Here is a 26826-nt window from a genome sequence, read left to right as displayed (position 1 = left end):
CCAGGAACTCCCAATTAAGGAAAAGTTGAATAAATTGTTAAGGCAAATATTTCATCTGATAGGCACACATTCTCTAGAACACAATTCTTCAATATGACATCTAGTAAGTCTCAGTAACAAAATTATAGAAAAAATTGGATCTTCAAAACCAAACTTAATTACTACAAAATCATCCATAGAGTCTTTCTTTTTTTATTTTACTAGTTCATCTTTTTTTTTTTTTTTTTTTTTTGGTCTGAATCTTGGACACACTCCAGGTTGCAAGTCTCAGAGTGTACAGAATTGAACAGCATAATAAATACCAGATTTACCAGTATTTTGTAAGGTATGGAAAAAGCATGGAGAGATGTTTGCCATAAACCAGAAAAATCAGAGAAACTTATAGATTTGCAAGTTCTATTTCATGTAATCCCAGAGGAATGACTTTCATTTTATTCAAGATATATATGATTAAGTTTCGCCATTCAAAATATAATCTCATTTGGTTGGCATTAATTTAGTATTTAGTACAAGGCGCTTAGTTGTAGAAGTGGATCATACTGTTATATGTGTAAAACCTTCCTTGACTAGTATATACATTTTAAGTTTATTATCTTTTGCCTTTATACAATGTCCTTGGCAGAGTATTCTTAACGCATACATTTTAGAGACAACTGAGTCTGTTTCTTGTCAGTTCTAAATGTAAATGATTTTCTTTTCCCGATGGTTGAAGTCAAGGCATTAGAGAGTAAATTCAGACCATTTGTGTTTCTCCAAAGAATTAAGAATTTACATGACACATAGAAGTTTACTAAATAGTGTTCATTCTGGATTTCCAAAAGCAAATACAGATTGGCCACCCTTAAAAGACTTTCAATTAATATGATACACTGAGTTGCAGGAGTAGGTGTCGGGGAATCGAGGGGGAAAACAGGACAGAGAAGATACAAGAATCTTTCCCATCTTCCTGAGACTAAGACAAAGGAAGAAAGGGCTGGAGAGATGGCTAAGTGGTCAAAAGTGTTTGCTGCTGGTTAAGAGTGCTGGCTGCTCTTTAAGGGTCTGATTTCAGTTCCTAGCACCCATGTCTTCAGGTAGCTCACAACTGCTTGTTATTTTAGCTCCAGGAGACCCAATGCCCCATTCTGGCTTTTGTGAACATCCACACATTCACTCACTCAAACAAAGACACACACACACACACACACACACACACACACACACACACACACACACACACACACACGAAATCAAATAGTAATAATAAAAAGAACAACAAGGCAAGCAAGAATCTGATGGTCAGAAAATAAAAATAAGAACATGGAATTCAAACAAACTTACTTGCCACTAACCATGGTTTTTCTTCAAAAGCATGTATCATAAACGTTAAAGAAACAAATTCACTGCTACTTTCCCCACTCCTGGATAAAATCATTGACATGCAAAACTACCCTTCTGCAGTTATATAATTGTACGTGTGCCATAGGTTGCATAGTCTCATACACACAAAGTTGTACTCTGAGGGTCTATAATCAACCAACCAACCAACCAACCAATCAATCTTACCAACCAATGTTCTTTTCTGTCAAAACTTTATTCCATATTTAATGATTATGTCAATACTGCATCTCATAGATTAAAAAATTATTAACTTCAGGGCTGGAGAGATGGCTCAGTGGTTAAGAGCATTGACTACTCTTCCAGAGTTCCTGAGTACAATTCTCAGCAATCACATGGTGGCTTACAACCATAATTGGAGATCCAATTCCTTCTACTGGTGTCTCTGAAGAAAGTGACAGAATACTCACATACATAAAATAAATAAATAAATCTTAAGAAATTGGTAACTTCAATGAAGTAACTAGATCCCCTCAGTATTATTTAAATGGAGATTTGGCCCCACTGCATTTTGGATGTGTAACAAACTAGACACAAAGGCCGTTAAGACATGTCAATTGGCATTCAGGCTGTTGCTCACAATAAATCACACTCCACCTCTGCTCACCCATGAAGCTCTGGTGTCTGTTATTCTATCTCCATCAGACTCCAAGACTTTCTAGTCTTTTCTTCATCCTGGCAACCATTTATTTCCCACTAAGAGCTTCACAAACCAAGTAAACCTCCACTTTGTGAAATGTCCTGCAAAGCAGACGTGGGTTCAAATATGGTGTTCTAGCTATTGAGTCCCTTTTCTAATGTATGTACTACATCATACAGACACTCAAGATGAGGAGAGGGAATTAGTTAAAATGCACTGTCCCTTAATTTATTAAAAGTTTATGAAATATAAATGTTAAGCATTTATATTTTGTGACTACAAGTTATATATTTGGTGAAGTGTAATTATCCAACTAACTCCCCCCCCCCCCCCCCAGGAGATAAGCTAACAGTCTAAATCATGTATACAGCTCATCCTGGGTCCTACCCAGGCAGTGGAAATGAGGTACCATTTTTAAAGTACTTGTGTGAAATTACTCTTGAAGACACTAATGTGATTTGGTTTATGCTACATTTTAAGTATGCCATTTCCAGAGTGGAAACAATTTGTGATGAATAACAAACTTGCTTAAATAAATTACAACTATAGTAGAATGCTCTGAAATTATTTTATATGGTATAATAGCAAATTTCTTAAGTTGTGCATACATGTTTATGACATTGCTAGGTGGAAGGAGGATAAAGGTCAGGCCATTATGGCCAATTTCATTTCATTTGGTGAAAATAATTTAAAAAAATCTTTATAGATGTCTTTGCATAATTAATAGTACATTGTACTCTTACTAGAAATTCTTTTCTCTTAGTGTACATTTTGTAAATTCTCTGTAAACCAAAGATTTTAATTTTTTTATTGTGAAAAAGTCATGTTACAAAAGTTGTGCCATGTTATTCTAAAGGAGGCCCATTGAACCCTTTCTTGAGCATGGGGTTTGAGATTCTGAGGGAAGGAATCATCTTTTACCTAGTAATTCATGCCATTCTAGGGCAGAAATGTTAGTCTATGTCCTTGGATAACAGCAAATACAAATAACAGAAGGCAGAGAAATATGGAAAACATTAAGCCATTGAAATCCTAACAGTACTTTTTCTGTTGTCTCCTACCTACATCTTCTTTGAGGTTGTTCTGGATATCCTCTGTGCACAGCATGGCCCACGAGTAAGCTCATTCTTATGAATCCTCTTAAGAAGCCCATCCATTTACCCTCCTGAAGCAACTCCTCTTATAATCACAGGTCTTTTGTGACTTAGATCAAAGTAAGCCCTCACGAAATGTTAGGGAGATAAATCACTGGGTACATTTTACAAATGTAGAAATTCAGCTACAATGAGATTTTCCCAGAATTTATCTTGGACAAAGAAAACCAAAACCTGAAGCAGAGACTGAAGAGAAGGACATCCAGAGACTGTCCCACTTAGGGATCCATTCCATCTACAGAGACCAAAACCAGACACTATTGCTGATGCCAAGAAGTGCTTGTTGACAGGAGCCTGGTATGGCTGTCTCCTGAGAGGCTGTCAGAGCCTGACCAATACAGATGCGGATGGGATGCTTGTAGTCAGCCATTGAACAGAGTATGAGGAACCCAATGGAGGAATTAGGGAAAGACTGAAGGGCTTTGCAACCTATAGGAAGAACAAAATCAACCAACTAGATCCCCTTCCCTCCTGCCCAGAGCTCCCAGGGATTAAACCACCAACCAGAGTACACATGGAGGGACCCATGGTTCCAGCTGCATATGTACCAGAGGATTGCCTTATCTGGCATCAATGGGATGGGAGACCCTTGGTCTTGTGGAGGTTTGATGCCCCTGCATAGGGAAATGCTAGGAAGGTGAGGTGGGAGTGGGTGGGTGAGCTCCCTCATATAAGCTGGTGGGAGGGGAGATTGGATAGGGAGTTTGTGGAGGGGAAAACACGAAGGGAGGATAACATTTGAAATGTAAATACCCACACCCACACACACCTTGTTCTTCCTCCAAGAGCTCTTTGTCCATAATTCAGAAACTGCTGGGAAATAGTAGAGACTAGTGCATAGCAACACTTACTATAAATCCAGGGCTCTCAAGGCTGGGAATGATTTTGTCATCTTCTCCAAACAAGTGAGGAGACTTTTTTTTCTAAATTCGACCTACCACTTGAACTGTGGTTCCGTACTGTCGTGTTGCCTCATGCACATGGATAGGAGCTGCATTTACCTTTCAGGCTGAATGCCTATACCTCACTCTCATGACACTTTTCAGCCTTTGTGTCTGTGACTGCACATGCTTTATTGAAAGGAGAATGTAGGGAGTAAAAAAAAAAATGTGTCATCAGTTTTAGGTTATGTGGATAAGTGTAGAAGACACACAGAGTATTTGCTTTTTTAAAGTTATATACAAATCAAGTTTGATTTTAAGGGTAACGTTTGTTTTCTGAGAGCCATCTTTTTCTCTGATTACATGATGAAAGGATGACAAATCTGGATGGAGCAGAAAAGGTCCCCATGGGATAGATGGAGTGTTTCAGAAGAACACTGTGAAAGAAAGTTACTGAGGAATGGGTGACACATGACCCAGGTAACAGATTCTGCAGCTGCTGATGGCACATGCCAGCACCAGGATCTTCCAGTGACCACTTAGTCCCTTGTAACTCCACCAGGTGTGATAAGCAGCATATTCAAGACCATTTATCACTCTGTTAGACTTTTTCATAGCCCCTGCTTCCTGGCTGGGTTATTTATGCAACATTTCTCCTCATGGGAAAGCCCAGCTGCTAAAGTTTTAGAATCAGGAATAAGAACACATTTTTATTAGCTCTTTCATCTTGTCTACAGTGTTTTTCTTCGTTTAAATAATGATAGCAGCATGCTAGCTCCTCCGCTGTAACTCTGTGTGCTTTTGGAGGGCAGAATGTTCATTTCTTCGTTCTGGAGTTCCAGAAGGCGGCTTGTATTACAATAGATATGAATTCAGCATGGAGGGCTGTCTAACTGCTTATGAGGATGAATTTACACACCTGGATGGGAGACGTAGAGGTACCACAACAGAGTTTCAGATTGGTGATACCAGAAGGGAGGCAAGAGTTTAGTAGTAAGAGATAAAAGTGGCACTCTCAGGACCCTGTCAACTTGGTTACGAAGTATGTTTGTACAATTGCCTTCCTTCTACAGCCCTGGCAAGCATGGACCACAGCAGAATATGAAATGTGTTCAGGAAGATGAAGCAGCTCATACACAATACCAGAGACCTGCAGTTACTGTGATTTGCGTGAGGAAAACACGTGAGCCTGCTATAATTCTATCTTCCCTTTGGTCTTTTTAGCTGACTGATGGGCCAGCTCTGGTCAACCCTAATATAAAGGGTGCTGGCTTCTTTTCTAAGAATATCTGTTGTATGGAGGTCAGAATAAGAACAAAAACTGTTTTCACTTCATCCTTAAGTATTTATGACTGCAACGTTAGACAGTGGTTATACCATCCGGGCCCTTACAACTAAAACTTTCACAGGAATAAGCCAGCATTTTTTACGGCTCAAAGCCCTTTGATTTTTTTTTTCTTTTTTTAAAATCTCCAATTTACACCATTCTTTGTATAACTCTTTATGTTTAATTCCCTTTACTAGTTTTCTATTTTTCTATTACCTCAATTTTTAAGGTATCTTTTGGCTATATCATTTCTTTGGTTACAATCTTTATCTGCAGGAGGTCTTAGCCTATCCATTAAATTCTTCGACTAGACTTCTGTGAATACCCCATGTAAATTCATTCAGGTTCTCTTTGGTCTTCATTAGGGGTTTTGTATGTTCCTTGTTTCCCCACTCTCTGGGTCTTGGTCTCAACCAAAATCTAGGTTCCTTGAGTAGTGTTCGTTTTATTCTACATTGACTATTTTGACCTTAGTGGTGCCTGGCATATCTGTTGTATGCAAGTTATCAAATGTAGTTTACCAATGAATGGAAAAGGAAATAGAGAGGACCCTAGCTCCTGAGTTTTTAATGATATAAATTTCCATTCTTTGATGGTCCTGAATATTATCCTGAACTCTATATTTATCTCTGGTCTTTGTGACAGGTCATAGTAATCACTTAGGGACTGAAGGATTATCACAGTATTGTCATTTTTTTTTTTTCCTATTACGTGATGAAACATTAAAGTGGATTTCTGAGAAAGATAACCTGTGATTGAAGTAATTGAAAAGAATTACTCTACATTTATTTAAAACCATGACCAGATTTTGTGTGTTGATTTATGAAAAGGCAAGAACAATGGCCCACTAAAAGATCTATGTTTCCTCACCAGTCCAAGTATTCATAAAACCTACCTAGCTTTGTTATTCTGTGACGTGCAACTTTAATTTCATACTGTAAACTTGCTTTATAGGTTATCGTTATATATCTTCCTTAGGATAGGCCTTCCTTGTAACATTTAGTTGAAAACGAATACACGAGTTCTATCAAGGAATCATAAACTATGCTTTGAATAGCTTTTCAGAGTGTTAACTGACCGATTCTCAGTATTTCCTTAACTTTAAAATTTCCAAGTTCCAATCTTTCCCTATCAGTGCGGGCCTGCAGATCAGTTTCAATGTTTGGATAGAACACAGAAATGTTCCTACAGTGCCAGCCTTCCCCAACCCTTTCATGCCTTAAACATTATTTCTTTTAAACAGTTTAATCTCTGCACACCACTTTCCCAGTATTTAGCCTATGATAATTCAGTATGTTGGAAGTGACTGACAAAGTCCAGGTTTGAGCACTTAGCAGTAAACGCTCAATCTCTACACATTTGCTTCAGGCCACTTTCCTTGTCAAATAAAACTGTAACAGTAGTATCTGGCTATTATCCTGTCCTTGAGTTTTCTCATGCGCCATAGTATACCTCACTCTACCTTCCAATACTTGCATCTCTATTTTTCTTATCCCTACCCCCAATATTGTGGTGAGCCTATACCCTCTGAACTGTTTTCCTTTCCTGCATATGTTAAGCTTAATGGTCTATTCCAATGCAATTTTGAATTCTTTTGAAAGAAATATAGCAATCATTTTAAAATCAGCTTGAAGCTACTACAGCGAAGTATGGGAGTTACACAACATACTCAGTGACCACAATTCTGTTATCCTACTCTCCTTATACTCTGAATGTAAAGCCTAGCTGAAGCCAAAATCACGCTTCTCACTGCTTAGGTGAGACATCTATTAAGAACAGGTGTAAAAAGGTTTGCAAGTGTAGATTTCAACTTGGGTAGACTACAGGAAAAGAGCATGCTTTCTAAAGCAAAAAAACCAAGCATTCCTCTATTATAATTTGCCATGAACTCCGGTCAAGTCAGCTTGACAGGCTGTGTAGCCTAAAAGCCACTCACGAGGCAGAGTTTCAAGGAAGCTCACTTCCTGGAGTTTTGGCGTTCTCATACTCATACTCTATTCCCGCATTAGTCTGGTGTATGGATCTACGAGTTCTCTTTTAATATTTTATTATAAATGCTTTTTAAGATTAAATTCTGTTATAATTAAGCCTTCACATTGTTCCAAGGTCCCAGAAGCCTGCAAGCTTGAAGAGCTTGAAATCCCGCAGGACTGCAGAAAGGAAGTTACCTATTCAGTTAATAATTAAGCATTACAAAGACAGTAGGTCAGAGCTGGTCTACAAAATATTTACCAAGGACAGTAGCAATTCTCACCCAAACTAGGGAACAATAGAGCTAGGGAATCCCACCGAGACAGAGATCTTCTCTACAGCTTGGTATAGAGCTTCATATTAGAAGCAAGTTAGTATATTCTTCTCTAGACCCAGGAAATAGGGTGTTGGGGCATTGCAGTATTCATGATAAGGTCTGCTAGTGCAGAACCCCTGGTGGTGGGTTTTACAAGACTAGTTTGCACCTGGCTCCCTTCTTTCATCCAACGCTTTGCCCACCTGCACCTAGAGACCCATTCCATGCAGACAAAAGGGCCCAGAGGGTCTGCGGCAATAATTATTCTTTAAGTAGTGTTAATTAAATGAGTTGTATTTCTAGGTTTGATAGGAATTGATATCTACAGGCCCTCACATGAGATTAAATTTATAATTTTTAGTAATCAATGACTGCTATTTAAATGGAGAATCAGAATTAAACTACCTCCGGGACAATTCAAGATAAGATCCAAAGCAGACCAGCCAAGTCATTATTTTGGCTTTTGGGATACTTATTTCCTACTGGTGGGGAAGAGATTTTAAAGGTGGGACCTTCTCAGAAGTAGGTCTCTAGGGGAGGGCCTTTCAAAGTTAAGAGGTTGGCCTATACTGTAGCTTGTGGCTGGCTCCTTTTTAGTTCCCTGGTCCATCATGACTTTGAGTCCCTGCCAAATGTTTTTAGGGAAACTCCAATATGTCTAAAGGGAAAATACCCCACAAACCTCCCCTCTTTGCTACTGTCTTGTATCATGGTCACAGTAACACAGAAACCATTACTTTAGATATTTAGGGTTTGTAAAGAAGCAGCAATGAGACAGAGTGGGTAGTCTTAAAGCACCAAACAATAAAAACATCCCCTCCAAATTTATCTTGACAAGTCACAGATGGAGATAAGCTACTCTAGTCATAATGGCCACCCTCTAAGCTCCATGTACTGCTCTCTTTCAATGTGATATATCAAAACTAGACGGCTTCTGACAGTTCATTTTTTATTACACAGCAGATGTATGAACTAACCAGAGACTAGGACGACTACCTCTTTTAAACAGGAATTCTTTCTACAAAAGGTACTGAAATGGCCTGTCAGATTATTTAGGAATTAGTTCAGGGCAAAGTGGAAATGATATGAAGTTATTTCTCAGAAGTTAGTCAGGACCCCCTGTAACAAGGGCGATTGCTAGCACCGTTTGAGAACATTTATTATTACTAGAAGGTAACAAAGGAAGAGAAGAGCAGCCCTAAGAATTTTCCATTCATGTTTTCAGATAGTAATGACAGAGTAGCTTCTCAAAGGCTTTTGTGGAGCTTAAGTTCTTGATAAGTAGAAATATTTTCTGTATGTCCAGGAAATGTAAACTGTGCACTTTTGGGATGGGTGCCTGTTTTAACAGCTGGGGCTGCTTTTAGCAGATAGAATACGAGATTTTACAAGTTTCTGAAAACACAGCCTTGACTGGCCAGTTGCCTCTACAATGTTTACAAAAGTCTCAGGAGAATCTACTAGTGTATTCCTTAGTCAACTTTGCTCACTCATAAACCAAGGGAGACTTTATTATCTTCCTGAAGGATTTGTGAGGCAGGAGGGGACAATCTCAACTTCAATTTTGAGGTAGGTAAAATACATGACTTTCCAGAATATAACATCCGTTGACCTTTATGGCCACACCATACCTCACAAACTAAGGGACATACAATCCCTAACATAGAATTGTTTTTTGTTTTTTTTTTAAAAAAAAAAAAACACTGTCAAGATCAGTTTAACTCATGATCTCTGAGAAGTTCTACCCTCAATGAATCATCACTCTTCATTTTTTTTTCTAGAATCCTGGGATTATGTCAATAACAAGAATTAGCACATTATACTTCATAGACATTAATTTCATCTTTCATGTACATTATGAATACAGAGAAACAACTCATCTATTTTCAATGGTCACATGCCATACCAATTGTGTAAATGTTTCCTGAAAAAAATATTATTTACAAGTGTTAAATAATTTTCACAAATGGAGGCAAGGATTTGTTTGTCTTTGTAAACTTGGAAGAGTTAATTTATGGAACTCTGTGTCACCCTATGGTACAAGACTAATTTTATTAAGAAGATGAACAAATTTATTATAAATTTATATTCTTACTAACCCCAGCAGGAAACACCTTGAATTGAAACATATATGGTAGTTTCCAGCCTAAGTAGAAAAGGTATCAATAGGACACCATATTGGAATTTTAACTTTTTAAAACTATTAAGACCAATTTGACATGTGTCCTTTTGACTATCTTGCAAGACTACCTGGAAGCAAGACATATCCTGCCCTGTCAATGGCCCAGATAAAGCTAATCAGAAACCAAACAGCAACATAAAACAAATGTGGGGACATGGACTGAAGATTCTAGGGCCAACAAGGCAGCCAGGGAGAACATGTGGACATTGTCAGACCTGAGTCTTAGTGCTCCTCGCCCGCTAAGCTTTGTGTTTACAGTCTGTGTAGATGCCAGCTGCCCGAAGTGCTTTACTGCTCCTCCACACCCCACTCACAAAGACAGCTAAATATTCTGTGGGCTTCACACCTCCCACACGACCCCGTGGCTCAGAAAACAGGAGTCAGTGTTTGTACACCAAAAATGCTAATTGCCTTTCTTTATATGATTCTTTTATCTTTGCAGCTTTCCTACACCCCTAAAGAGCCTGTACTTTAAACGATCAGGACGGTAGTGGCTAGAAATACCTGTCTAGACTGCTCAGTATCTACATACCGCGAAAAGTTGTATGTTACCATGCATATTTCAAGTTAACTATGTCTTCCTCTAATTTCCACCTACATTGTCTAAAATGTCAAACTAAAGAGAACATATTAGATGATTCTTATTCTCTCCATTTTGATATGAGATGCATGTTAACTTAGGAAAAAAGTTGACAACATTTCTGGAAATGTTGTTAGTGATGATGAACAGATGGCCACCCAGAAATCAAAGTGATAGGTGACTACTTACTGTGCACAAATATGGTGACGAGGGAGTCCTACTTTTGGGACACAGTGAAAATCCTTGACCTAATACAAAGCTTAAGGTGAAATTCAGAGTAGAATAATTATCATAAAAATAGACCAGTTTTAACTAGCTGCAGACATCCCAAAAATCTTTTTAAAAACAAGCAACCTCTACAAACCAAGTAGGCGTTCCTAGATGTTAGACTACTACACTGTCCTCCACAGCTTCAAGCACGATGTCAAAGCTGATGGTCTAGCTAGCTCTGGTGGCCATTTGGGCTACACAGTGAAGACTGCAAGTTCAGGGCTTTGTTTTTATAGAAACTTCACTTCTAAGAAAAAAATTTTTTTTTTCTTTTTCAAACTTTTAAAAAGAGCAGTTAAACCCAGTAATTAATTAATAAATGCTATGTATAGTTTTCAGCTAGGATTTAATTCCTCTTTGTTTTGAAACAGTAACTGATTTTCAGCTGAACCTGAAGAAATGTTGGATACAAACTTGTAAGTATCCTTTGATATTCGTCTATTCACATTCTGTGTCAAAGCTGAAATGTACTTAGAGCATAGTACCCAGACTAAAGCAGATATGAGATATGTTTATAACCTACAAAGTTACAAGAGAGATTCCAGTTCAAGCTGACAGAACATACACTAGACTTAAAGCACTGCATTAAGAACACCACAAATACCACCTTTGGGTAACTACGATGGACGTTCTATTTGGAAGACAAGACTACAGAGAACGAAGACTGCACGGTGCTTACTTGCTCACCGCTCACTTGCTGCTTTTCTTTCTAAGGTGCTCTTCGTCACAGTGTGGCAGCTGTATCTTTGTGACTAGAAGCCAACTCTTAGGCTAACTAAAGAAATTCAGAGTTTTGTTTAAAATACTTTAAACACCTGTAATAAACTGCGGAATTTGCCAAGAATAGAGGTACTCTGGTTAGCAATCCAAAGGGTTTAAATATGAATGCAATCCATAAGAACAGTAACAACAACAAAAATAGAACAAGTTTTTTTCTCAATAAAAATAGGCCAGTCGCTAGAAGGTACCATTCTGTGAAGACATTATTTTGAAGCCCTAGTCAAAGGAGCCTTGGAATTTGCCACTGGGTTTCTACTTCGTGCCCGAAGAACCTTATGAAAAGCAGTCCTGACACAACAGAATGACATTTGCAGAATGTAATACTGGAGTGAGAGAACTGAGGTTGATGGATACAATCACATTCCTGTGTATTGAACTGTTACATCTTAATTATTCATTCAGCTCATTGGTCCAATAGCATAAAAATAGAGAACAGCATCTTGAAGTTTATCTCATTCCATGTTCAGAGACAAATGGCTTAACCATTCTTCCCATTATTTTCTGGAGGCAAGTCCTTGTTTACAGTCTGATAGCAAGCACATGCTGGTAGTTTCCAAAGCTACTGTATGAAGAGGATGCTGAAGGCCATCACTATACAGCATATGGCGACATAAGGACTCTTGCGTTCCCCTGTTGAAGAAAAGAAGACATTCCTCTTGGTTGAACGAATGACTACTATGGATATGATAAGGCTATAAGAGAGGAAAAACAAGGACCCAGAGACAACAAGCAAGAAGGTACATTAAAACTTCAGCTCAAGGAAATAAACTTAAGGGATCTAACCCAAATCCAAACCTATTCTTATGATGTACTGTATTCATGTGAGTGATCATGCCACAGTGCACATGTGGAGGTTAGAGGACAACTTCAGAGTGGGTTCTTTCTTTCTGACTTGATATGAATTTTGGATACTTAACTCAAGATTATTAGGCTAGTGCCTCTTCCTGCTGAACTTTGCTGCCACATCATGAGATATTATTATTATTCTAACTCTACTTTGTAGTTTGCAAGTGTGTACTATGTAGATGTCAATGTCATGTCTCAATGTAAAAGGGCTGGATGGACATGGCTAGCGACTAAATCCAAGCTATTTATGAGATGTGTACCGGAGAGCACCTATGCTGTGCCTCCAGGGCCAAAGGCTAGTTAGTTCTCTTCCTGAGATAAAGGGAATTTCTACCTATACATAGACATTTACTGCACAGCATTCATTCATCTTTACACTGTGGTAGAGTTCATGACACTTGTAGAGTTTAGAAAGCATTCCTATGTGAAATCAAGCTAAACAGCCAACATAGCCAATATTACCATTGAAACAAATAGGCATTAGCTCCCCTTCTCTTCTCCCCCAAACAACTTCTTTTGATATAGATATGGTATCAAGTCTTTTACAGTCATATCCATATATGTATGGGATGAGAAGTTTGAGAGATTTTAGATTTGGGAGATTTTAGAATATCTGTCTAGATATCATTAGCTGAACACCCTAAAAAATTTAGAAATTCTCTGAAATCTGAAATACTGTGTTATCTCCATACTTAGTTTCTAAAGTCTCAGTATTTCATTACATTAAAAAGATGAAAGTAGAAATTAAATACAAGACTTCTATAATGAGTCAATTTCACACTAGTTTAAAAATGTCTGTATTTGGAGGCTTTCCTTCGCCTGATCCAGATCTGATGTCAGCTTGTGAAAGTATCTTGCCAGTACACAGACCCTGTAAGAGAATTCAACTCATTTTAATTGTTGTTTCTTTAGTAACTGTAAGCTGTACTAATTCCAAGGGTACCAGGCATAAGAAAGAAAGAAGGAGTCACATACAAACAGCTGTGGAACATCTGGATCCTTTGTAAGCCTACAAGAGATGGCTCTGACTTACTCTCACTTCAGTTCTCCCATGCTGTCTAAATTTCATTTCCCTGTAACCAAGCTTTTTATTTCACATTAGATGTTCATTTACCTGGCTTGCCAACTTGGAAATGTCAACCTTGACTTCTCTCATTAACTAAAATTCTCAAACTCATTTTATGTTAAGAGCTTCTCCACTGAGCCTGCATTGATATATTACCATATTTATATATTTGTGTCTGACTAATGTCAAAAATAAGAGAATATCACTTATATTAAAGAAGCAGACATATAGTCAGGCATGTGATTGATCATTGCTTATAGGCCCATCCTCCAGATAATCACCCAATCAATGTGGTCTACAATATTGAGACCCTGTCCTCAAATCTAAACCAAAACAAACTAAACCAAACCAAAACCAACAAAAATTCTAAGTTAAACCATACGAAAAAAATAAAAACCAAAATAAAAATAACATATTTGGTATTCTGAAAAGTTTTAGCTTTATTTGCCTTTGCCCTTCTCCCCCTCTACCTCTCTGCTCAATAGATATTTAATAGACTTTCTTTTACTAAAGGAGGATCAATAATGAACAGGTTTTAGAGCAACATCAGTTCAAATGAAAAAAAAAAAAAACATCATCATTCAAAAACAGAACACACTGGTTCACGATGATAACCCATTAGGGCTAAAGTCTCATGAAGCACCTCACTGATCCATAAACTTTATGTAGATGTTATAAAAGCCTGCTACTCTTCTCAGGGCTGGGATGCTCACTGCTTAGCAGCGTCACCGTAAACACCCAAAGGGAGCAATTATCCCTGTACTGAGTTTTCCATCTGCTCATTATTAGTTCTTGAGGAAGTTCCTTCTTCATCTTATGACTTAGGATGCTATCATTTACAGATGGGTTCATTTTTATGTTTTTCATTTTCTTAAAAGAGATTGCCATGTGGTAGAGCTAAAATGTCTTTAGTTAACTTGAGAGTAAGAATGTTATTTTTGTCTGGTCAGAGCTTGTGCAAGTGAAGTAAGTGAATGTGAAACAGTTGCTGTTGTTTGATTTATAACAAGATAAGATGATCTGACTAGCTGTATCCCATTAAAATCACAGCTATTTTTCCTGGAAAAAAAAAAAAAAAGCTTTTCTTTGTGTGTCTCAAGAGCAGAGAGGAGCAGGTGCCTGAAAAAAAAAAGTGTTCAGCACCAGTGTTTCCAAACCATCTTGTTGAAATAAAGCAAACACTTGAGGAGGGGGATATACACAATGAACAAGCAAAAAGAAAAGGCATTTATAGTTAGAAAAACAGACAAAATTTGAGGTCATAACCACAAAAAAAAAAAAAAAAAAAAAAAAAAAGGGCACTTGGGTTGGCTGCTACATAGAATTGTTGACACATCTAATTCCTACATAAAATGGACCAAAGCCATCTGAGTGGTTTCCTTTATGACTTAGCAGCTTTACATGACAGAGATGGAAATTTTTCTCTGTCATCTGTCTCTGCAGGTTCTTAACCATCTTGTTGTTGGCAATTCTCTTGATTAGATATATTTTCTTTTTCAGGGTGACCCACCTCCTAGACAGCTGGTTTACACTTATGTACATGAGGCACTGATGGTGGAAATCTATTTGTTTCTTTTTAACATTTCTTCTGTTATTTTAGGGTTCGTTGCCATTATTCATGACTGAGTACCGGACTAGTCTCTACACAAACCTCTTCAATAACCGTGTGTTGTAAGGAGAAAAGTAACTATTACAAGTTGTACTCTGAGTTTCACATGTAAATTATGGATGTGCACCTTCGCCCTTATGCAAAACAAAAACTTAAAAAATGGATCAAATGTTTCAAAATCCCGATTTATAAATTAACAAAACAGCACACATGATCCAGAAGAGCATGGTATAAACAGGTAATACAGATACCATCTGAATATGCTGCAAGTCCACAAATGCATGGGATATGATAACTAATTTCAGTAGGGTTTCTTCTATGTTTTCTATGTCCCTGTCAATAAAATATTGCAGTCTCCAACTACATCTAGTTTTAAATAGCAGAAAGAAAAACAATTAGTAGAATTTGGTAAACTCTTGCAAAAGTATACAGAATTGAGAATACTACACTTGGGAAACAGACTTTGATTGCCAAGAGCATAATATAAATAAAGTGGCCAATATTTTATAGTTGAAGAAATGGATGGAGATTAGATACTTACCAATTCGGGCACACTTCCAAAATATTCCCAATAGTCTGCACAGTATAAAAAAGAACAAAAATAATTACTGATTATTGAGAAAGCCAAGTATTTCTGTTAACATCAGAGAGAACATTAATTCTGTATACTAGATTTTAAGCTGTGATCTTTGTTCCACATCTGAAATGTGCTTGTCTGACATTGAGCCACCACTTATTTATGAAAACAGAACAGGGTTCACTATGAACCATTACTAAAAAAAGCAACTGTTAAGTGGAATATATGTTTACCATAGGTTGGAATTAGGGTATATTAATGTGAGACTCTTATAATTTATACAAGGAGGCAGTCAATTAATTCATTTAACTTCAAGTCCCTTAACACTTTCAAAGGCAGAAATATTACATGTCAATTTGAGAATTAATTTTGAGAAAATGATAGATGAAGATAGTTTTTTTTGTGAATTTTTATAATATACTGGATTTATTTCTTGCAGAATATAGCTCTGTGTTTCATGAAGATAGTATACTCTAGGGAACGTCCTTACCCGTGCTAGTCAACAAGCAAATATACATAAATGTGCAGCTACACTGTTAGTGTAATGGAAAGGGGAAATCAAGTGTATAAGCTTATTAAATGTGACAATTAAAACACAGATTCCAGGAATGATAATTAAAATGAAGATACTCTTTTTAATCCCATGAATAAAAAAATTATAAATTAAATAATGCACATATAAATGGACATATTTATGTGGAATGCAAAAAAAGCAACAGCTTTGGTAAATGAGCCATCAACACAAAAGTTACAAAAACAGCAGATACTATTTTGTTTATTTGTGATATTACATATATATCTGTAACTATGTTTAAATATTTTTATTAGCTATATTTATAAAAGAGTACTTACTAGTTAAGACAAATCAATCTTACATATTCCTTATATTAGGATTGGCTCAATAAAAATCACAGAACTTAAATTTCAGGGATATTTATAATACTACTTCCTACAATGAAATACATAATTAATGAGTCATTGTGTGTAAAGAGAAAGCTAACAGACAAATATCCCAAGTTCTGAAAATAATCTAAGCTACTAACAAGGCCGAAGTGTGCCTTAACTCAGTCCTACTTATCGTGTGACTGGGAGGAGCACTTTATTTCTTTAATAACAGCATCTATGCTCAGAGGATTTTGTAAGGAATAAATGAATGGTTAGATAGTCTTTAGAGCAACATACAATGTTAGGACTAAAGGAACAAGTGACAATATGTTATTCAGAATTCGCTTATTCTCCACCAAAGAGTCAATTACTGTGGTCATCTATGCAGAGTCATGTGTGTATGAGTCTGGGTACTTCGGGGTCGCAATAAACACTAATGATTTAAAGCTACTCTGGTTGTCTAATTATTATTATTATTATTTTTAAAAGGAACTTTGGTAGTCACTAAAAACCATTACAATTTGGTATTTAATTTCTATGGATTGAATGTATATGCTTATGCTGACAGTACTATGGGCTTAGGGAACTAGGAAAAAAATAAGAAGCCATTTCCCAGTATTGCCTTTTTCAAGATCATTTCAATCATCAGAAAATGAAGTTAAATTTAAATAATGAAGTCATCAAAAATGTATTATACCAGCTATTCAGGGGTCTCCACTTAACTTGGTATATACAACTATAAATTTATAAGTCTCTGAGAAAACATGTAAAGAAAAAAGAATCTAATAATTACTGCTATAGACAGGTAGGGTATATATTCTTATCTACAGTGCAATAAAATTGTTTCCAATCACATAGATTAGCTCATATTATGAAATATAAAATCAGGAAGGCCCTCCCATGCCTTCAGTGTAGGAGAAATATACTACTACTCAACCTTTCCTGTAAGGCTGGCAGCCCTGAGAACTCCTTGATCACTGTAGCATGTTATGGATACACTCCTACTCCCCAAGAAAGGAGGGCAGACATGTCCACATGCAGCTTCCCTTGGAAGGAAAAACTTTACGATAGTACTGGAAAAGTAAAAATACTCAATCATAATTTGAAGTTATTATTCTTTAATGATGAACTCCTATTTATCAGGCCTTACAGATTATAATTCCACATTACTAATCAACTAGAATAAAGTACAAAACATCATATATAATAGCTCAGAGAAGAAGGTGACATAGGGAAACCGTGTCTCCAAGGTTAACAGGACATTGCTATAACAACGAATAGATATTGAGTGTTTCACCAGCAGTCGGATAAATCCTTCCTCCGATTTTACTCAGTGGGTGAAATTTTAGGTCACACCAGATCATTCTTGAGATTTATTTAGTAATTTAGGAAGATACTGCAAATATATTTTGGTGCCTTAAAACATGAAGAAAAAGTAAGACGTTTCTGAAAACCGTTATAACTAAAATTAAACTGCCTAGTGACTTTCATAGTAATTTACACTTCATGTCGATGAGAACTGTCTTCTCCGATTGTTACTTGTAACATACCCAGTTTTATTTCTGTCCAGGATGCTGGGTGCCAGGGATCGGATATAAGCACATGTACATATAAGCAGCAAGATTACAGTCAACAGACTCTGAAAATTGAAAATGGCAGACTATAAAGAGAAAACAAAAACAAGAACAAATTAATATCACAGAAACTTCTTATGCAAAAAATGTTAGACAATTCTGCATTACAGGCAAACAGGATGTTGTACAAAATGCAACCCAGCATCATGAAGTCTTTACAGTGTACTTTTGTTCCATTTTTTTAGGGCAGAGAATACGGGAGAAAAAGTAGAAAATATAAGCTCAGGAACTTAAATGTCACAGACTCAAAACATCCAAGCAAAGTGGACTCAGTATACAATTACCATGGAGTGTTCAAGACATGCAGAGGCCTAACCAATAAACAGTGTGGTCTCCACACACCAACAGTGGCTGGTTCTATGGTTCTCTGACTCTAGTGCAATCACTGGCCTCTTAGTCTTCATTTGGCATTTACAGATCTGAGCAGAGCCAAGGAGAAAGATTAAATACTGACTAAAGTTTCTTTCAAGCAAACTTTTTGCCTGGGATTACCATGTTTTAAATTATAAGATCATGTTCCAAGCCCTGACAACTACTAAAATTATTAGACATTGGTGAAAGAAAAGCACCTGCCTTTCTTTTCACTGTTATTTGTTAAATAATAGCTCCTTCCATTCTAAAAGTTAAAATAGGAATCCTAAGAATTATATATTTAAATAGGCAAACAGGAAATCATATGCTTCAAATCTAAATAAACCAAACTTTGGCTCATTCTTCAATATCTAGATCCTCTTCTAGAAGTCTCCTGGAATCCACTTATCCTCCCTTGGTATTTCATACACTTCTTTTTTTTGATGGGCTAGGCTACTCCTGAACTAGAGATCCTTTTGCATTTGTCTACCACGTGATGGGATTGTAGGTGCACACCCAAGGTTTCCCTTAGGAAGCTTTTCTCTATGCCTCCCATAGCAATAAACACTTTCATTATAAAAGTCACTCCTTTTAAGTGTGAACACTACATTATTTTACTGTCTCCAATATCTGGCCACATGTCTGTAGCACAGTGCAAATCCAAAGAGATGATTCACTAAAAACACTTTTAAGAAGATGCAAGATTATCACGGTATATCATAAAAACTCTTCTATTATAAGCAGACGTGTAAAATGCATCAATTCCATTTAACAGTCAACAGTATGTCTACTTAGTTAACTTAGAAGCCTTTCTTAAAAGCCAAAACCAAGAGGAATCTGTCGTAATTATTTTTCAAAGGTAAAATTGCTACCTATAAATTAGGCTTACTTGAAAACTTCAGAAGAAGCTAGTGATAAATAGTTAAAAAACTTCAAGAGAATTAAGAAATGTACAGGGAATGATTATACACACACACACACACACACACACACACGCACGCACACACACTTTCTAACCTTCAGGCACAGTAACCAAATGAAACACAAAACAGCAAAGAGACTACTATGATAGGAACTAGAACAAAACCTTCCGATTTCTAAGCTAAAAAGGAAATGTACTACATTAGGATCAAAGGAAAAAAACTTAAATTAGGAAACTGATAAAAGTTCTTATTAAAATTCTTTTTATATATTTTTATAAATAAAAACGACTAAAAAAGGGATTGCCCATTACTTAGCAAGTTTTGTGTGTGTTTGTGTGAGCGCATATTTATGTATTTGTACTTGCAGGTGTGTGTGGAGGGCAGGGGTAGAAGGTTTTTAAGATAGGATCCCTCATGAAAACTGGGCCTTGTTGATTTGGCTGAACAGGGTGGACATCAAGTTTCTGAGTCTCCTGACTCTGTTTTTCCAGCCGTGGGATTATAGTTCCACTTTTAAAATGTAGGTAAAGGGGGTTGAATCCAGGTTCTCATATTTGCCCAGTAAGCAATCTACCACCTGAGTCATTTTGTAGCCCCAGTTACTAATATGATTAGTGACAAAAACCTTTACACACAAAGAATAAGTGTTGGGCAAACAGGATGCAAGATGTCAAAGCTGGCATAGGTTAGCTCTAACACTGATGCAAAAGTAGGAGACTGTGGATGGGTTTCATTAGTGAGTTTTATGGTCTGAAAAAGATGAATGGAAAACTTTGTTTTTTGAAACAGGGTTTCACTGTAGCCTGACTGTCCTGTAATTCAGTGTCGACCGGACTAGCCTTGAACTCACAGAGATCTGTCTGCCTCTGTCTCCCAAATGCTGAGATTAAAGGTGTGAGACACCACACACACATATTTGTGTGTACAATCATTTACAAATGAAAGCTGTTTACACGTCTACAGCTTTGTTCTGGGGTCTAAGAACTCTATAATTTAAACAAATAACATTAAATGGTAAAGTCTTTCAGATATACTGAGACTGTTCAAAAGAGTATTTTCTAAGTTATGGATATCAGTCTGTTAACTAAAACATACCTCTTAATGCTTAGCACAGTTGTCTATTGATACAAACTAATTTCTGAGTTAAGTGAAACAGAAGTACTATTTTGTAAAAAATAAAAGTGACTTTCCATATGAAAATGTTAATAAGGGAAGAATGGAATCAAAATAAAGAAAGCATCTCATAGCAAAATACAAAGATGCAAAATCTATTAACAAACCAATTTATTGATAAACCAATGTAGACATTGAGCTGGGCATGGTGGCTCACACCTTTAATCCCAGCACTTGGGAGGCAGAGGCAGGCAGATTTCTGTTCGAGGCCAGCCTGGTCTACAGAGTGAGTTCCAGGACAGCCAGGGCTATACAGAGAAACAAACAAACAAAAACAAACAAACAGAACATTAAGTACATTATTTTGTTAATTATCCAAGAGAAGTTTACAACCAGTTGTGAATTCATACTTACCTGTCAAAGACATTTTGGAGAAATAAGCAAAAGGACAAAAATATATGTATTACCATATGAAAGGCCTAAGGCAATTTTTACCTACTATCTACACCTAGCACTACCTGGAACTCCAATATTTTAGGAGGTGCCCAACTTTGAAGAGGCCCACACTTTGAACAGGATGTATTGTTCTAACTCATTCTAGGACAAATGATACATACATTTTCAGGAGGTCTGCATAGCTGAATAGGTAAACTTGCTAAATGAGAACTGCAGATACTCAACTACTTTACACTTTAAAATAGTAATTACAAGACATGCTAGTTTTCATGGGACTAAAAGTATATATACTCTTGTGTGCTAATTTGCTAGTTACTAACTTTCTGGGGTCTTTTTACTTTTTAAAATCCATGGTAACATATGTAATTTAGATATATAGATATCAAAGTAAAATACAAAACCCTTCACCAGCTTCTGTCCTCTTTTCATTCCTAGAGCAATGGTTCTCAGCCCTCCTAACGCTGTGACCCTTTAAAACAGTTCCTCATGTTGTGGTGACCCACCAACCATAAAACTGTTGCTACTTCATAACTATAATTTTGCTAGTGTTATGAAGTGAAATGTAAATATCTGATCTGCAGGATACCTGACATGTGACCCCAAAGACGCGATGACACACACTACTTCATAACTATAATTTTGCTAGTGTTATGAAGTGAAATGTAAATATCTGATCTGCAGGATACCTGACACGTGACCCCAAAGACGTGATGACACACAGGTTGAGAACCACTGCTTTAAGGTAACAAAAGAGACGCTGACTCCTTTTTCACACACAAACACATATTTATACGGATTTTTTTTTTTTTTTTTTGAGACAGAGTTTCTCTGTGTAGTCCTGGCTGTCCTGGAACTCTCTCTGTAGACCAGGCTGTCCTGGAACTCTGAAATCCGCCTGCCTCTACCTCCTGGACAGATTTTGATTTTAATAAAATCATAAATAAAGGACAGAAAGCCAATTTCCCATAGAATACCTTCTTTCTTTTTATTAATTTAGGGCAGTGCCACATTTATTGATTCATAACTTACCTGTACAAAAAGTGTACTTTGCTAACCCTGCCTATAGGTACAATGTCTCCAAGCTTCACTCTTCTAAGTGGCGTGCAATGGCTACATGAAACTATTCTTGCACATTTATAATTCTTGAACAAGCTCAGAAACACTGCGCCAGAGCAACTTATAAATCATATCATGACTAAGGTCTGCTCATCTGCATTATATAAAGGTTGATCAAATTCAAATTTTCTAAAACATCCTGTCAAACTAGTCAGCTCACATCTCTTAGATGAGTTATGGGCGATGTGAATTACAGCTTAGGTTCTCAATGAAATATCTAGCTCCTATTCTGCTAAAGCTGCTACAAATCTGGGGGCATAAACCAATACAAATTTATGACTACCTAGTATTTCTAAGGTGCTCTATACCACTCTGACATTGTGACATGTAAGTCACTATTTCTGTGGCTCTGACCACACTCTTCCTATCTGTTAAATGTTCTTGTGATCTCACTGCTCTCTCTCCTCCAGGATAATCCTCCAAATGAAAATTTGAACTCAAAGTCTCTTGTCACACAGGATTAGAAATGCATTCATGCTTTTGTGTGATGCATGTATTGGTTTTTCAGTGGGTACATTCTCTCTACCACATCTATAAACGTTTCCTTTCCTTAAAGAAGTATTAAATGGCATTCCCTTGAATCAGGGCTGCCTGTGGCATGCACTGGAACACAATACCTACGGCAAGGGAAGTAAGCCTTAGGCTTGTGGGACATAGAAGCCCTGCCTTCAACTTAGATCTCTGAGAATTGTGCTCTTCTTTTTAAAGCACTGTGTCAGTGGCTCCCAAGTTATTTTCTCTTACGCTCCTCACTCATGTCTTTCCATTGCAGCCTCATCACCAGCCACAACTAGGCAGACCTTCGGAAGTAACTGGAGCATCCAAGAGCTTGGAACAGCCATGCTAGCCGAGCTAACGGCGCCAGACGAGAAGCTACTCAATGATCTTCCTGAAGTAATGCACAGTTAAGTAGTGAAGTAACAAAAGACGTTCACAGGCATTCGTAGTTCTAGAGTTATTCTTGTTTTTGTTTTTTTTTTTTTAAAGATTTACTTATTTATGCATATGTGCTGTCACTATCCTCAGACACAGCAGAAGGCATGCATGGGATCCCATTACAGATAACCATCATTGTTGTGAGCCATCATGTGGTTGCTGGGAATTGAACTCAGGACCTCTGGAAGAGCAGCCAGTGCTCTTAACCACTGAGCCATTTCCCCAGCCCCCTCCAGAGTTATTCTTTTTTTTTTTCCCCTGAGACAGGGTTTCTCTGTGTAGCCCTGGCTGTCCTGGAACTCACTTTGTAGACCAGGCTGGCCTCGAACTCAGAAATCCGCCTGCCTCTGCCTCCCAAGCGCTAGGATCAAAGGCGTGCGCCACCACTGTCCAGCTAGAGTTATTCTTGACTGCTAAAGTTATATCCTCCAAGTTTGGATATGGGAGCTTGTTCAAGAATTATAAATAAAAGCATCCTGGACATTTGTTAGTACAACTTTTTTCAAAAATCACTCTTAAACATTGGGAGCTGGGTCTCCAATAAACAAGTACAAAAATAAATTTTAAAAAAATCACAGATACTTCTCACCTGCAATGATTGGTTACTGACAAGACTTAACCGACAGAAAGGATACTGTCTTAACTTACAATATTTTCATTAGCATTGGATCTCTTTGGCTCCATGCAGACTCATTTTTAGTATCAGCAAAACAAAATGTTTACCTTGTTCCCTGAGTAAGAGTGTTTTGTCAATAACATTGTCTTAGGGCTTCAAATGTTCATTGCTCACATTTAAAATAATTTCTTTCTGACATTAATCTCTCCAGTTTAACTCAACTATACTTTAAAATTATGAGTTAGATACCAAAGACAAAAATTTAAAACACTAGCTAATAACACTTTCACTTACTAATATATACTTGTTTGCTTTATATAAAAGTAGAGTAGTTTATTCTTATTTAAGGAGAGAGAACACAGAATCAACACCCTTAACCTAATTATGGTAACATTTACAGCACACTTGAGAAATGGGTCAACATTTTATGATTTACAAACCTAAGTCAGGTCAGCATTTTCCAACTAGATTTTATTAGACCAAAGTCTATATGTACTATTATCTTTTAAAAACAAGAACCACAGAAACAGTGATAAATATTAGTCTGCAAATCCAAACACATGCTATATATCAAGTGGCCAAAACTGACTGAACACATAACCTGTCTTTGAGTTTATTACACACCTGGATTACTTAACACATAAATTTACCGTTGAATAAATGAACTTTCCTTGTCAGTTGCATCTGATCTAACTGGTCCTGTTTCACAAGTGTATAAGAGCTTATCTTCTTACTTTCCACTACAGAACTTTGGTTGTGAGTCAAGCTATAGTTCAGAGGTCATAAATCTCTTGAAGCGTCAATAGCTATCTGGTCCAAAGGTGGAACCAATATTTGATTAGTAGTTTTAGAAAAATGAATTCTTCATATACCTCGATAAAATGATTGAAAAGATATTCTGAAGGGAAAAAAGCAAATCCTACATGAAAAAATGTACTTTGCAATCAAGAAAATATTAAATGAAATCTAGGTTGTTTGGTAAAACAGAAAAGTTAAACGCTGGGTGCTGGTTACTCACTTGAATCATTCAATGCTTTAAAAAACAATCCCCCAAATTTAGACTTAAACTATAAAGATACTACAGTCTCTAGGAACTCAAAGTATTTATTTGCTGTTAAGTACTCTGAGAGAAGATCACTGCATCTACATTAGATTCCTATTAACCTTATACAATGGCTTTCAGAGTGAAGTTCATGGAATGCTTTCATAAGGTCAAACTATAGAGACATATTCTTTTGTACTGTCATTTTTATTGCTAATACAATAAGAATTATGGTAAAAAAATTTACCATTTTACTTTTCTCTCACAAACCTTTCTTGGATTTCCTCTGTGATTAATGGCACACTTGACCAAGGACCAGAATATAAAGACAAACGGAGCTGCTAAGTTTAATCTTTACCTTCTATGTTATTTATAACCAATATTATTTTTGGACATTACACTTAATATTTAACATGTGTAACTTATGACCAGTAACATCTCTAATAAAACATTCATTGCATACACTTTTTTTTTTCTCACAACACTTAAAAAAGTAAAACATACAGATTTAATACTATCACACATCCTTCCAAAGCCATTCTACAAATATAGGGATACATATAATTCACCCTTCAACCCTCCAATTCCAGTTACACACCCATATATTCAACAAATCATAAGTTAAAAAAATCTGGAGCAGAAAACTGCATATCTTCATGAACACACCAGTCACTTTTCTTGTTACCACTCCATAGAGTCATTAGATAAATCTGAGGCCTGGCTTTACTTACTAGGTACCCGATCCTAGACAACTCAGGCTCCCTACTTTTCTCTTCCTTTACCTGGAAATATCTCAGAAGTCAGGAATTTAAAGCAAGACAATGCTTAGAAACTACATCTTCTACACATCAAGTACTAGTAAACAAAAGCTTGTTTTTGGAAAAAGTTAAAATACTGTACATCTTAAATTATCTTGATTTTATCTAAGTAGGAGAGGATGTAAAATGTACCTTTGACTAAGAGCAAAGTCATTCTACTTGTTTCTCGGTAAATAGGCAAGAAAGCAACTTTTCAAGTTCTGTAACTGTTTATTAACATCCTTTTGACCAAGAATATACTATCTGCAGTACGAAGTAAAAAAAAAAAAAAAGGCTTTAATGGACTCAAATTCAGTATCTTCTAATCGTAGAATTTGAGGTCTAGTGGGGGTGGGAGAGTCCTGGCTGATTTTGAGATGATAACACAACAAGCTTTCTCTAGAAATATAGTTATAAATGGCTTCTAAACCCACTGAAGTGATAGTGAAGGGAGATTCCTGCATTTACCAGACTACTGAAAAGATGCATTCATAGATCTTTAAAAGTTAATTACTAATGTTTACTTTACTCAGGGGCTTTCTGTTCCTTGTCCTGACCTTTGTTGTTGTTGCTATTTGTGATTTATAGTGTAAGGTTTTCTGAGGTTTAAACTATTAAACAATCAATAATAACACGCATAGGAACTCCCAAAGTGAGTGGTGGTCTGCGAGTAAGGCTCAAGTTCCTTCGAGACAGTAACTAAAATCATTAAAAACATTCGTTTGCAAAGAAGTGTCTTTAGAATTGAAAAAACGATGAGGGAGGGGCCCTATCTCGCCATTGATTCCACAGGTAAAACGGAAGCAGTAGTATCTAGTGTTAAGAAAACCGGCAATCCATTAATTACTGCAGAAAGATGCAGGTTGGGTGACACAGGGAACACATAAAAGAAAGGGGAAAGGGGGAGACTGAGACTCCAGCGTTTGAAAGTGTATATCCGTCCAGATATTTGTAGCAGATGGCAATCGGCTTAGTGGAATGCCACCGTAATTCCACACTAAACAACGCAGCAAGTCGGCCTCTTGGCGAGGGGCCGAGTCCACCACCCGGGTTCTTCCTAGGACTGTTGGCCTGATGCTCCGGGATGTGCATCGCGGCCGCATGACTCCCAGCCTGTGCACCCTCGGATCCCCGGAGAATCACGCTAGCGCCAGGGCTCCCGCGCCCCACAGCGCCCGCACCATCCCCGCCGCCCCGCACGAGCCGCGGCCCCGCCGAGAAACTCAACCGCGGCCAGGAAGCCCAGGTTCTTACCATAGTGAGGCCGGTGCTGGTCCAGCCACATCACCCTTCCGGGCCGGGGCGGAAGAGGATGCAGGCCCGCTGTGCTTCCCGCTCGCTCCAGCGGTCCGGTTGGACCTATCGCGGCGCCTCCGCCCAT

At 37.3% G+C, this 26826-nt stretch overlaps 1 protein-coding gene and 1 non-coding gene across 2 annotated transcripts; both read right to left on the bottom strand.

Moving 5' to 3' along the window:
- Window positions 1-1561: 1561 nt before the first annotated feature.
- On the bottom strand, window positions 1562-26816 carry Tmem167 (transmembrane protein 167). The gene is made up of 4 exons (NM_025335.3): window positions 26700-26816; window positions 18012-18121; window positions 15541-15575; window positions 1562-12108 (listed from the first exon to the last, which is right to left on the bottom strand). The coding sequence occupies exons 1-4, from the start codon at window positions 26700-26702 to the stop codon at window positions 12038-12040; spliced, it is 219 nt and encodes a 72-aa protein (NP_079611.2). The 5' UTR covers window positions 26703-26816; the 3' UTR covers window positions 1562-12037.
- Window positions 17369-17502, bottom strand: Gm24507. Its single transcript, XR_003950767.1, has one exon. It is a non-coding gene; the product is annotated as a small nucleolar RNA U109 (small nucleolar RNA).
- Window positions 26817-26826: the final 10 nt, after the last annotated feature.

Source organism: Mus musculus, chromosome 13 (genome assembly GCF_000001635.26).
Source record: "Mus musculus strain C57BL/6J chromosome 13, GRCm38.p6 C57BL/6J".
Lineage (NCBI taxonomy): Eukaryota > Metazoa > Chordata > Mammalia > Rodentia > Muridae > Mus > Mus musculus.
Note: the sequence above shows the minus strand (reverse complement) of the source record. Positions and strands in the feature narration are given on the sequence as shown.

Coding starts and splice junctions, on each gene's coding strand:
- Tmem167 (NM_025335.3), bottom strand. Junction 15,576..18,011: donor CTGGACAGAAATAAAACTGG/GTATGTTACAAG, acceptor TATACTGTGCAG/ACTATTGGGAATATTTTGGA. Junction 12,109..15,540: donor TTGGAAGTGTGCCCGAATTG/GTAAGTATCTAA, acceptor TTTCTTCAACAG/GGGAACGCAAGAGTCCTTAT.